General features: G+C 50.7%; 1 protein-coding gene across 1 annotated transcript in view; it reads left to right on the top strand.

The window, feature by feature from the left end:
- The first annotated feature begins 10,201 nt into the window (after nt 1-10,201).
- TOP2A (DNA topoisomerase II alpha) overlaps nt 10,202-13,006 on the top strand; it is a 36,203-nt gene continuing 33,398 nt past the window's right edge. The window contains exons 1-3 of the mRNA XM_004608752.2: nt 10,202-10,305; nt 11,103-11,258; nt 11,809-11,899. Coding sequence (XP_004608809.2) covers nt 10,285-10,305; nt 11,103-11,258; nt 11,809-11,899 — 268 coding nt within the window. The 5' untranslated portion in view covers nt 10,202-10,284. The remainder of the gene's footprint in view (nt 10,306-11,102; nt 11,259-11,808; nt 11,900-13,006) is intronic.

Genomic DNA, 13,006 nt, shown 5'->3' with positions numbered 1-13,006 from the left:
TAGGGTTTACTCCTGGCTGTGCACTCAGAGATCTTTCTTTTCCTTTTTGGGTCACACTCGGCGATGCACAGGGGTTACTCCTGATTGTGCACTCAGGAATTATGCCTGGCAGTGCTCAGGGGACCATATGGGATGCTGGGAATCGAACCCGGGTCGAACTCTACCTGTTGTACTATCGCTCCACCCCTCAGATCATTCTTGGAGGTGCTTGGGGGACCAAATGTGGTGCTGGGGATTGTTCCCGGGTCAGGTGCACACAAGGCAAGTGCCCTGCCTGCTATACTATCTGTCCCTCTGTCCCTGCCCCCACCCCACCACTTCTGTATTTTCATTAGCACAGCGGGTAGGGCATTGCACATGGCTGATCCGGGTTCGATTCCTCCGTTCCCTCTCGGAGAGCCTGGCAAGCTACCGAGAGTATCCCACCCGCATGGCAAAGCCTGGCAAGCTACCTGTGGCGTATTCGATATGCCAAAAACAGTAACAAGTCTCGCGATGGAGATGTTACTGGTGCCCGCTCAAGCAAATCGATGAATGGGACGACAGTACTGCAGTGCGACAGTGCTGGGTCAAGAACGAGGGACAAAGCAGTAAGACAGCCCCAGTAGCCCCAGCTGGCAATGGCAACACAGGCACCATCTCTTTCACAGAGTTCCCTAGACACAGAGCAAAATGGGGTGTAGCAGGCTCTTGCTGGGGATCTAGCACTGGATATGCTGCCCCCAGGTGGACAATGAGAGTACTGTCATGAGCAAGGGCCTCCTGAGTGGGCACTGCCCTGAGAGGCAAGGGCTTTGGGTACAGGCAAATAATGCCTTCAGAAGAGCTTGTGGTGGCAGAGGAAGACCTTGAGGCCAGCACACCAGCTGTGTAAGAGAGAGATGCGCAGGTATCAGGAAAAGAGCGAGGAGCCCGCGTAGTGGGAGGGCTTCAAAGGGAGTGACACTGGACTGAGACTTGAAGTCGGTTCACAATCTGTTCCCTTTTGGGGAGAAGGCGTTAGGGAACATGGGCCACACAGGGCAGAGCTTGAGAGCCAGACCCAGCCCTGTGTTCAGGGGTCTCTCCCAGGGGTGCTTATAAGATCACGCGGTACATAGGATCAAACCAGGGCCTCCCCGTGCCAAGCGTGTGTACTAGTCCTTTGAGTTAACTCTCCAGTCTCCAGATGACTGTGTTTGTTTGGGGGCCATGCCCGCTGGTGCTCAGGGGTCACTCTTGGTGGGGCTCAGGGGACCATGCAGTGCTGCGGATTGAAGTCAGGCCAACATCAAAGCATGTGGTCTACTTTGATAAGTTATTGCTTGTGCTCCTAGAAATAATTTATAGCACAATTTCCACCCCCTCACCAGAGATCCCAGACTTCGGGGCTGTCAGATCACCTCTGAGCATAAACTCTAGGCCTCACGCTTGCCAGGCAAGGCCTTGATGCCATCGGGTCATCTTGCAGGTATATAGTATAATTTGTTGGTTGGGTTTGGGTTTGGGGCCACACCCGGCAGTGCTCAGGGGTTAGTCCTGGTTCTGCGCTCAGGAATTACTCCTGGTGGTGCTCCAGGGACCATATGGGATGCCAAGGGCTGAACCCTGGTCCGCCACATGCAAGGCAAGCTCCTTATCTGCTCTACTATCTCTCCACCCTCATAATTTGTTAAGTGTAAACTCCTGGGTAAAATCACTATGCCCTGTCTCAAAGTAAGTGACACCAGCTCTTAGAGTCTAATACATACCCTCAAGAGACACTTCTCACAACACGCCTGAAAAATTCTCATCTCTACTTCTCGAACTTTCCAGTGAGAGAAGTTCCTGTCTCCTAAAATGTCCATTCTTTTTTTTTTTTTTTTTGCTTTTTGGGTCACACCTGGCGATGCACAGGGGTTACTCCTGGCTCTGCACTCAGGAATTACCCCTGGCCGTGCTCAGGGGACCATATGGGATGCTGGGATTTGAACCCGGGTCGGCCGCGTGCAAGGCAAACGCCCTACCCGCTGTGCTATCTCTCCAGCCCTAAAATGTCCATTCTTGAGCAGCTTTGTTTAGAGACTTTTTCTTTATGTGGCACATTTTTATATGAACACCTCTTCTATTGTCCTATTCCTTCTTACCTATCAAAAACTAATCTATCCTGTTTTATTTTCCCCTAACTTCAAATAGAATATTTCCTAATATTTCCCCCCAATTTTTCTTTTCTTTTTCTTTTTTGCTTTTTGGGTCACACCCAGAGATGCTCAGGGGTTACTCCTGGCAGTGCTCAGGGGACCATATGGGATGCTGGGAATCAAACCCGGGTTGGCCACGTGCAAGGCAAGCACCCTACCCGCTGTGCTATTGTTCCAGCCCCATCCCCCCAAATTTATCAAGCCAGAATTCTCTTCTTGAACATTCAGAGGGCTTCAAAACTGCTTTTTTTGTTGTTGTTGTTGGTGCAGGGGTGGGGAAGGGAGGTAATTTGGGCCACACCCAGTGGTGCTACTCCTAAACAGGAGGTACTCCTTATTCTGCTTTGGGGTTATTCCTAGTAGTACTCATCAGACCATACACAGTGCCAGGGATTGAACCAAAGTTAGTAGGGTGCCAGGCAAGCACCTTAACTCCTAGACTATCTCTCAGCCAGGAGCATGATTTAAAAAATCCCTGTCTCAAGACCCTCTGATGGTGGGGGTGGTATAGTAGCAATGCAAGTATTAAACAATATTATAGGGGCCGGAGCGATAGTACAGTGGGTAGGGCATTTGCCTTGCTCACGGCGGACTTGGGTTCTAAGGCATCCCATATGGTTCCCCACACACTGCCAAGAGTAACCCCTGAGAATTGCTGGATGTGACCCAAAAAGCAATAAATAAATAAATAAAACAATACTGTAGAGGGTCAGAGTGATAATACAATGGGTAGAAGACTACCTTACATGAGGCCGACCCCGGTTCAATCCCAGGCATCCCATATGAGCTCACTAAGTGTAATCCCCTGAGCTCAGAGCCAGGGGTAAGCCCTGAACATTGCTGGGTGTGGCCCAAAAAACAAATCACCACCACAAAAAGCAGCAATACTATAGAAACTGTTGTAAATTGCATTACTTTTAGTAAAAATAACTAGGGGGTCTGGAGAGAAAGCCCATATAGTTTTCTTCTACTGCAGGTTCCAACTTCATTAGCTTAAAAAAAGGAAGAAGGGGTGATGGCACAGCGGGGAGGGCGTTTGCCTTGCACACAGCCGACCCGGGTTCGATTCCCAGCATCCCATATGGTCCCCTGAGCACCACCAGGAGTGATTCCTGAGTGCAGAGGCAGGAGTAATCCCTGAGCATGGGTGTAACCCAAAAAAAAGGAAGAAGGAAAGTGAGAGAGATTCACTGCTCTGACAGAGCCTTCCCTGTACTCAGCAGAACTGGCTTCTTTCCTCTCAGGGGCAAGATGGAGGTCAGGAGGCTGGAAGTGGCTCAGGGGCTAACGCACTTGCTCGCTCACAGAGGTTGTAAATCTGAACCCTCGTGCCTTTGATCTCTGGTGCCTCTGTAGGTCTAGGCATAATCCTGACAGCTCTGTCCTATGTGGTCCTGGGCACCACAGGTGATTTCCAGCTGCATAGCAGCTGTGAGCATAGTGACTAAAGGGGGTGACCCCTTTGAGCCAACCAGATCAGATAACTCAATGCTAGGAGCCCAGGACGGGGAGTTGCTTAGATCTTGAGGTTCAGGGCACCACCAGGACCACCTCAGTGGTGTTTCTGGACTACATAGTACCCAGGGTCAAATTCAGGTTTGGGCACATACAAAGCCTGCCCTCCTAGCCACTAAGCTATCTCCCAGCTGAGATGTATATTTAGGGTCCTCTCTAGGTGATTTTGGCATAGAGTTCTTCAGCAACCCCTCTTCCAGGCAGAGTGCTGAGACACCCATGGAGAAGGAGCACCAGAAGGCGGTACTCAAGCCAGTTTCAAGTCTCCCTTTGCCAGCAAGAACCAGAGCACAGGGGCCCAGCCTTTGTCAAATGTGAGGACTTCCCTGCCCTGCTCCTTTCACCACTTCCACTCTAGGGGGTACTAGAGGAAGGATGTGGGGAGCTGGAGCGTCTAGGGTTGAGGAAGTAGGGAAGTGTCCTCAGCTGTATGGGCCGAGGTTTTGCCGACCAAGCCTCCAGCAGCACGGACATCAGCTCCAACTCCACATCCAGCAGCTGCCATCAGCAGTCACCATGCTAAAGAGGCAGCTGGGCAGTCCCGGGGACTGGCAGAGACCTAAGGTCACAATAGTCAGGACACAGGATCAAGAAGTTGGGGATGAGGGGCTGGAGCAATAGCACAGGGGTTGGGCATTTGCCTTGCACGCGGCTGACCCGGGTTTGATTCCTGGCATCCCATAGGGTCCCCTGAACACCGCCAGAGGCAATTCCTGAATGCAGAGCCAGGAGTAACCCCTGTGCATTGCCAGGTAGACCCAAAAAGCAAAAAAAAAAAAAAAGCTGTGGGAGAGAGGGGTGTGAAGAAAGAATCAAAAACCACTATCTGCCTCTCCAGAGGGTTTGAGCTCCGTCCAAGTCTGCCCAGGCACTGACAGAAAAGGGGAAAACAAAGATGTGCATGGTCTTCCCTGATTAGGGGAGTGGGGCCCCTTAGCTATTCTGGGAACTTCACACAATACTTGGTCCAATGGCACTGGCCTGATGGCTCTTTGCTAGCACCTAGTTCTGTTGCTGCTTCTCAGACTGCAGTATTGGGAGCCACCAGCACCACACTTGGGGATACCTGGGTCCATGTTGTTCTGGAGCCTCACACATGCAAGGCTTGCAATATACCCCTTTGAGCTATCACCCCTGATTTAAATCAATCCATGAACAATATTTTGGTTTGTTTGTTTTTTTTTAAATAATGTCAGTAGTGGGGTTGGAGAGATAGCATAGCTGGTAGGATGCTTGCCTTGCATACGACTGACCCAGGTTTGATCACCAGTATGCCATATGGTCCACCAAGCACCACCAGGAGTGATCCCTGAGCACAGGGCTAGGAGTAAGCCCTGAGCATTGCTAGGTATAGCCAAAAACAACAACAAATACAAGTAGTGGATCCCCATTTTCAAAAGAAATCTTGCAGAGAGCTGGCATCTTTCATAGGACCTCAAAACATGAAGGTGGAGGAGCCAGAGATAGTATAGTGGGGAGGGAATTTGGGGAGGGAACTTGTTTTGCAAAAGACCGGTTTTGATTCCTGGCACTGCACATGGCCCCCTGAGCACTGCCAAGAGTAATATCTAAGTACAGAGCCAGGATAAAGCCTTGAGCACTGCCAGGTATGGCCCCAAGACAAAACAAAAAAGATGAAGGTGGAGCTTGACTGGGATGGAGAACCTGGGCCTGAGCTCCCAGGCCCGTCCTTTCCATCTGTTCACCACCATCTTAGATGCTGGGAGGTAATTTTACAAGCCAATCGGCTAACTGCGTTTCCCAGACTTCAGTTTATAGTGGAGAAACGAAGACCTGGGAAGAACAGGGACTTTAACCACCCAAGACCACAAGAGGCAGGAGTACAGGCTAGACTTTGCACTATGACATACTGCACACCTTGGTTTGGTCCAAAGATAAATTTTTCTGCAGAGTCCTCTCCAGTGGGTTCATTTATTTATGTTTTAGGTTATTTTAATTTTAATTTTTGCTTTTTGGGTCATACCTGGCAATGCACAGGGGTTACTCCTGGCTCTGCGCTCAGGAATTACTCCTGGCGGTGCTCAGGGAACCATATGGGATGCTGGGAATTGAACCTGGGTCGGCCGGCCGCATGCAAGGCAAAAGCCCTACCTGCTGTGCTATTGCTCCAGTTAGACTTCTAAGTTCCCCCAAGTATTAAGAATCTATCTCCAGTTATAAAATATCTATTCTCACACAAACGTATTTAGATCGGTAACATCTGCCTTCACAAGGGGAAAAGAACAGGGGACAGAAGGAATTAATGAGGAAAGTGGACCCCTGCCCACATTTCAAACAGGCTCACTTCCAGCAGGCTAACACCAGGGAGCAGGAGCTGCCAACGGGCAGCTGAATCTGGGCAACACGGCATAACCATAGAAAGCATTCAAGGATGTCCTTGAGATGGTCACAGTCTCACTTTGTAACCGTGGTAACCTGGGATGTACGCCAAATGTGCTCGTGTCCTTGAGGGGGTCTAGACCCTGTTTTGCAGAATAACATGTTTGAAAATTTCCTCTTCTGCACTGTTTTGCCAGATGCTGCAAATACCCCATATCCTATTAGTCTCTAAAGCAGCTCTCACTTTTTTTTGGGGGGGGGTCACACCCAGCAATGCACAGGGGTTATTCCTGGCTCATGTTCTCAGGAATTACTCCTGGCGGTGCTCAGGGGACCATATGGGATGCTGGGAATCGAACCAGGTCGGACACATGCAAGGCAAATGCCCTACCCACTGTGCTATTGCTCCAGCCCCAGCTCTCACCTTTGTTCAGGGCCCAGTCTTTGGAGTAATTAAACTCTCTCACTTCTCAGAGTATGCTGCTTGATTTCTTTGGTGGCTCTTGGTAAGAATTTCTACCAAAGGGGCTGGAGTGATAGCACAGCGGGTAGGGCGTTTGCCTTGCACGCGGCCGACCCGGGTTCGATTCCCAGCATCCCATATGGTCCCCTGAGCACTGCCAGGGGTGATTCCTGAGAGCAGAGTCAGGAGTAACCTCTGTGCATTGCCAGGTGTGACCCAAAAAGGAAAAAAAAAAAAAAGAATTTCCACCACAGGAGTAGGGCATGGATGAAAAGGAACACCAAGAAAGTCACACACTGGTAAAAAGAACAAAAAAGGAAGTTATCACAACCCACAATTACTGAGGGAAATTTGTTTGTTTTTTGGGTCACACCCAGCGGTGCACAGGGGTTAGTCCTGGCTCTGCACTCAGGAATTACCCCTAGCGGTGCTCAGGGGACTATATGGGATGCTGGGGATCAAACCTGGGTCGGCCACATGCAAGGCAAACGCCCTACCCGCTGTGCTCGTTCCAGCCCCCACTGAGGAAAATTTTTTTAATTTTATTTAGTTAAATTAAGTTTTTACATTTTGAGAATTTTAATAATACTTGGGGGCCAAGAGAGATAGTACAGGAGATTAGGTCCCCTTGTCTTGCAAGTGATCAACCACAGTTCAAATCATCAGCACCATAAATGGTTTCCCAAGAACCACAAGTGGCCACTCCTGAGCAGAGCCTGGAACAGACCTAGCTCATTGCTAGGTATGAGCCCCCCAAAAGAAACCAAACTTTAAAAAAATTAAAATAAAGCATGTCCAGGCCAGAGTTCAAAGGGCTGGAGTACAACGCTTTGCATGCAGGAAGCCCAGGTCCTATCCTACTCAGCATAGAGCCCTGAGTAGCCCTCACCCCAGCACTGACAAATAAGGCCTGAAAACAAAACAAAACCAAATTTTTTTAAAAATGGAAAAGGAGGAGGAGGAGGAGGAGAAAAGAAAACTTATCAAAGAAACTCATTTGCACTTGCAAATACCCTCCAAACAACTTGAGGGGTGCCAAGAGATAGTACAGGGAGTAAAGCCTGTACTCACAGGCCTGGTTTGATCCCCAGTACTACAAATGTGCTTGGGAGCAGTGCCAGGAGTGACTCCTGAGCACAGACCCAGAGGTAAATCCTGAGCACTGCTGACTTGGCCCAAATCCTCTGGTTCCCACGCCTCATCCCCCACACCACCCCCCCAAAAAAGCCATCTGAGAAGACTCCCAGAAGGAGAAAATTTTGGTTTTGTTGTTCTTGTTTGGGGGATGAGCAAGGATTGAGGATTTTCTCATATTAGTGCTGCTCAGGTTCAGCCAGACTATTTTGCTATCCTGCCACCCCTTTGCTGTCCTTTGCTGTCCCCAAGCCTCGGACTGCTGTAGGTTGGGGGAAAGATTGGGGGGCGGGGGTTCAGAAGAAATAGCTCATCTGAAAAGAAGCTTCCACCTTGAGTCCCACCTCCCCCCAGTAAGATCTTTCTATGCTAGAGGGACGGAAGATTATCCTAGGTGCTTCCTTTATGCATATTATTTGCCCTCTGTACTTTTTTTGTGGATGGGAGATCAAATCCACATATGCAAAGCACATGCTCTATTACTGAGTTACTTCTCTCTGTACTCACCTCTCTGTGCCTTCAAGAGGGAAATAGGCTCAGGGAAATTTCTGATTCTACAGTCCTTTTGACTCTGCACTTCTACGTCTGGGTCTTTGAAACTAAGACCCAACCCATAAACTAATATGATTTAAAGCTGGTCCTGGAAAATGGGGTCAGAACTGCTAGTTAATCCCTGTGGCATCTGGGGTGGGAGAGACAGTACAGAGGGTGGGGTTTGCCTTGAATATGGCCAATCCAGGTTGAATCCCTGGCACTGCATGCGGTCTCTTGAGCCCTGCCAGCAGTGATCCCTGAGCATAGAACCTGAACACATCCTGATATGGCCCAAAAACCTAATAATAAAAAAATGAGTACACATAACAAGCACTATAGCACTGTCCTCCCATTGTTCATCGATTTGCTCTAGCGGGAACCAGTAACGTCTCCATTGTGAGACTTGTTACTGTTTTTGGCATATAGAATACACCACGGGTAGCTTGCCAGACTCTGCTGTTACGGTGGGATACTCTCGGTAGCTTGATGGGCTCTCTGAGAGGGACGTAGGAATTGAACCCGGGTCGCCGGCGTGCAAGGCAAACGCCCTACCCGCTGTGCTCCAATCGTAGATAACAAGCAATATGAAATAAATTATTATGGTCCTGCTACAGGGGCAGGCTTGAAGGGTGGCTGGAAAAACGGGGACAGTGGTGCAGGAAAGGTGACAGTAGTGGTAGAATTGGTGTTGGAATAGTGAATGCCTGTAACAAATCTTCATGAACAACTTTGTAAACCACGCTGTTTACACAAAGTGGAAAAAAAAAATCAAATTAAAATAAAAAAAATTGCAAGTCCACAAATTGTCCTGCCAGCCGAGCCCGGTGGTGTATGCATCACGATTTCTTTCCCTTTTTTCCTTTTATGGGGATTTCTAACAGCTCCAAGTGCCAGGCAGCGGGTGCGGGAGCTTCTTTGCTGAAACTGGCACAGCCCTTACCACCTCCTTCATTCCCCTCCCCCCACCCCCCCACCCCCGCTTCCCAGCAGAGGAAGCAAAAGCCCCCCAAATCGTCCTCTCTAGGGCTGAGCCGGGGTGACCCGCGGGGGCAGGGGATAATGACCGCTATCATTATCCCCTGGATACGTGAAATTGTCAAATGGGACACGTGAAATTGTCAAATGGCAGAGTTCTTGGATTTGTTCTAGCATCTTCTTTGGGCAACATTTGGGGTCGCTTTTCACACTGAGGACTGGCCTGAAGGCAGGAATGAAACTAGAGACACCCACCCAGCCCCTGGGGGCGCAGGATCAGAGCCGTAGGGGCCGGTGGCGACTGTGGGGCACGGCGAGGACCAGGCCGTGGGGAGCGAGAAGCCAGGCGGGCCCCGAAAACCAGCCTGGGCTCGGGGCCGCGTCTCCCAGTTACTCTCTGAGGCGGACCCGATCCGGCGCGTCGCCTCTCGACAAGGGACAGGGCGGGAGTTCCCTGCCCGGGCGAAACCAAGACAGTAGCACGTTTCTTCGCGAACAAATTCTCGGGGGGGGGGTGCGGGGGGGTTGTGTGAGGGGCGTTGTGAGGGGGATCGGTTGCCTCAGACGCCAGTTCGCTGTTCCCTCAGGAAAATGCAGCTAGGATTTCCCCCGACCCCGTGACTCCCACTCGAAACACTTCAGGACACTGGACGGTTTTCCGGTTTCGGCGCCCCGACCTAAGTTAACCGCTCCTCAGAGTCTATCTTTCTCCTCCAGGAGGCCCCTCAGAACCCCCCCCCACCCCTCCCGCTACCTCAGCGCGCCTCCCCAGGGTAACTGCGCGAGATGGAACGAGCCGGCGCCCGTCATTGGCCAGACTCCTTGTCTATCTCTCCCCCAGGGCTGCCAGTGGTGCCTTTTTGAAAACTTTCTAGTCCCGCCTCCCCTACCTAATTGGTTGACTCGAACAGGCTCATCGAAACGGCGCTCTTTCAGTGGCTATGAGACGCCAGTTGTGATTGGCTCTGCGGGGCGGAGCCGATGAGCACGAGTCCGGGATTGGCTTAGAGATTTTGGGCGGGCTAGACGAAGGTCCAAATAGAACCTTAGTCGCTCGCCTAACCGACGAGTCTGCGGAGAAGCGGCTTGTTCCGTGATCCGTCTCGTGGGTCCCGCCGGTGTAGTCGCTTGCAGGGTTCTCGCGCCCCTTCACGCCCCGTCACCATGGAGGTGTCACCCCTGCAGGTACGGCTCGCGAAAGGGACCAGGGGCTGTGGGACCCTCAGCGCGGCCGGTCGCTTCTGGGGCTGAGGCTGAGAGAGAGGAGGCGGGGGAGCCAGCAACTGTGGTGCGCGGCCGCGGCGGCGCGGGGCCTCGTTTCCCGTGAGGAGAGGGAGGGACCCCTGCTGAGGGCACCGATGTTGAAGTCTGGGGGGGACTAAAGTGACTTCCGGTGAGGGGGGCGGGGAGCCGCGGTTCGTTTCTTATTTCTAGAATCGCCCTGTGGTGGGTGGCGGCGATGGGGTCAGCTTCTCGGGGTGTGTGTGTGGGGGGGGGGGCGCGGTGAGGTGGGGGCCCTCCGAGTGGCCAGGGAGACTTGGAGGGCGCTGACCTTGGAGGGGACCGCGCCTGCACGGGGTTCTTGACGGGCGGCGGGCGCTGGGTGTCTGTCTGTCTGTCCCCTTTCGGGGCTCAAAAACGTTAATGCCGCCGAGGGGTGGGTCCCCTCAGCCCCCTCAAACCGCTAGAATCGAGTGTGTGCGCGGGACTGAGGCGGCGTGGTGCCTTGCGGAGCCGGAGAAGTGGGCGCCCCCCACCCCCACCCCGCCCGCTCCCAGGGGACCCGCCGGTTTCCGAACCCGGAGGGGTGGGGGAGGGGGGGCGCTGCGGTCTGGTGCCTGCAGGTCAGCCCCTGCAGGGTGCAGGACAGTGGCCTCTGCGGATCTTTAAGGGGGTGGAGTAGTGTTTCTAGTTTCTGCTTGAACCTCTGCTATTAAAAAAAAAAAAATCTCACCTTTGCTTTTTATTTAAAAACTTGCTAGCCCGTGGATGAAAATATGCAGATCAGCAAGACCAAGAAAAATGACGATGCCAAGAAAAGATTGTCCATTGAAAGAATATATCAAAAGAAAACACAACTGGAGCACATTTTGCTCCGGCCAGACACATACATTGGCTCCGTGGAGCTAGTGACCCAGGTAAAAGCCCCGCTGGGGAACTGCACTTAATTTGGGTTGAGACCACCGAGTGCCCCTGTGTGCTTTTTCCTGTTTTCGTTTTCTCTCTGCTTTGTGCGTGGCTTCATGAGAACGGACCTAAGCTAGGGTGCCCGTGAAATAGCTTCCATACAGTGATCATGTAATAATAAAACAGAATCCCTGCAGGGTAGATGGAATAGTTTTCTTTGCTGTTTCTAGTGAATGTGGCTTTATGAAGAAGGCATAGACATCCGCTACAGGGACGCCCCTCTGTTTCTGGCTTGTCTGGAAGTGATCAGAACAATAGGATAAATGCTGCTGGAAAGTAATGTGTTTTGGGCTGGATGGATAGCACAGCGGGTAGGGCGTTTGCCTTGCATGCGGCTACCCCCGGGTTCGATTCCCAGCATCTCATATGGTCCCCTGAGCACTGCCAGGAGTAATTCCTGAGTGCATGAGCCAGGAGTAACCCCTGTGCATTGCTGGGTGTGACCCAAAAAGGCAAAAAAGAAGAAAAAGAAATTAATGTGTTTCTTTGCCTTATTTCTAGCAAATGTGGGTTTACGATGAAGACGTTGGCATCAACTACAGGGAAGTCACTTTTGTTCCTGGCTTGTACAAAATCTTTGATGAGATTCTAGGTAAGTTCTAGCACATGAAGATCAACTAGTCAGATCCTTCCTGTAAAGGCTCATTTCTAGCAAATTTGGAGCTCCTTTCATTTAAAACAATAGCAGGCAAAGGTGAGGCAGTCGATTGGAGCCTAGGAAGTCAAATTCACATTGTTTTTTTTCAAGTCAGTACTGTGATCAAAAATTGCCAAGGCAGCTGGAGATGTGGCTCAAGAATAAACAAACGCGGGGCTGGAGTGATAGCACAGCGGGTGGGGCGTTTGCCTTGCACGCAGCCGACCCGGGTTCGATTCCCAGCATCCCATATGGTCACCGTGAGTGTGTGAGCCAGGAATAACCCCTGTCCATTGCCAGGTGTAACCCAAAAAGGGGAAAAAAGAATAAACTAACAGCTCCATGTCTTGCTTGCATGAGTTTATGTTTTTGTTTTTGTTAATTGTTTTAATTTGGGGTGTTTTTGGGGGGGGCGTGGTTTTGGTTTTGGGACAATACCCAGCAATACTCAGAGCTTACTTCTGGCTCTGCACTCAGGAATTACTCCTGGTGGTAGACCATATGGAATGTCAGGGATTAAACCCAGGTTGGCCGCATACAAGTACCCTACCCATGGTATTATCACTCCAGTCCTTGAGCACTGGGTTTATTTATTTATTTATTTTTATTATCTTGGGAAGCCTGGCGATCTACCAGTGGCTGGCATGTTTGATATGCCAAAAACAGTAACAAGTCTCACAATGGAGATGTTACTGGTGCAAATCGATGAAGAATGGGACTACAGTGCTACAGTATTACTGTTATTTTTTGCTTTTTGGGTCACAACCAGTGATGCTCAGGGGCTACTCCTGGCTCTGCACTCAGGAATTACTCCTGGTGGTGCTTGGGAGACCATATGGGATGCTGGGGATTAGAATTCAGTCTGCTGTGTGAAAGGCAGACAGTGCGTACAGCAGCCCTACCTGCTGTGCTATCTTTCCGGCCTCTGAGCACTGGGTTTGATCCCTGGTGCCAACCCCCCGCAAAAAAAAAAAAAAAAAAAAAAAAGCTAAATTAACTTTTTTTTAATGGGGCTTTGTGTTGTTTCTTGAAAATTTTTTTTAATACTCCAATTTTTTACAA

This window comes from Sorex araneus, chromosome 3, assembly GCF_027595985.1.
Source record: "Sorex araneus isolate mSorAra2 chromosome 3, mSorAra2.pri, whole genome shotgun sequence".
Classification (NCBI taxonomy): domain Eukaryota; kingdom Metazoa; phylum Chordata; class Mammalia; order Eulipotyphla; family Soricidae; genus Sorex; species Sorex araneus.
This window is presented reverse-complemented; position numbering and strand designations above follow the sequence as displayed.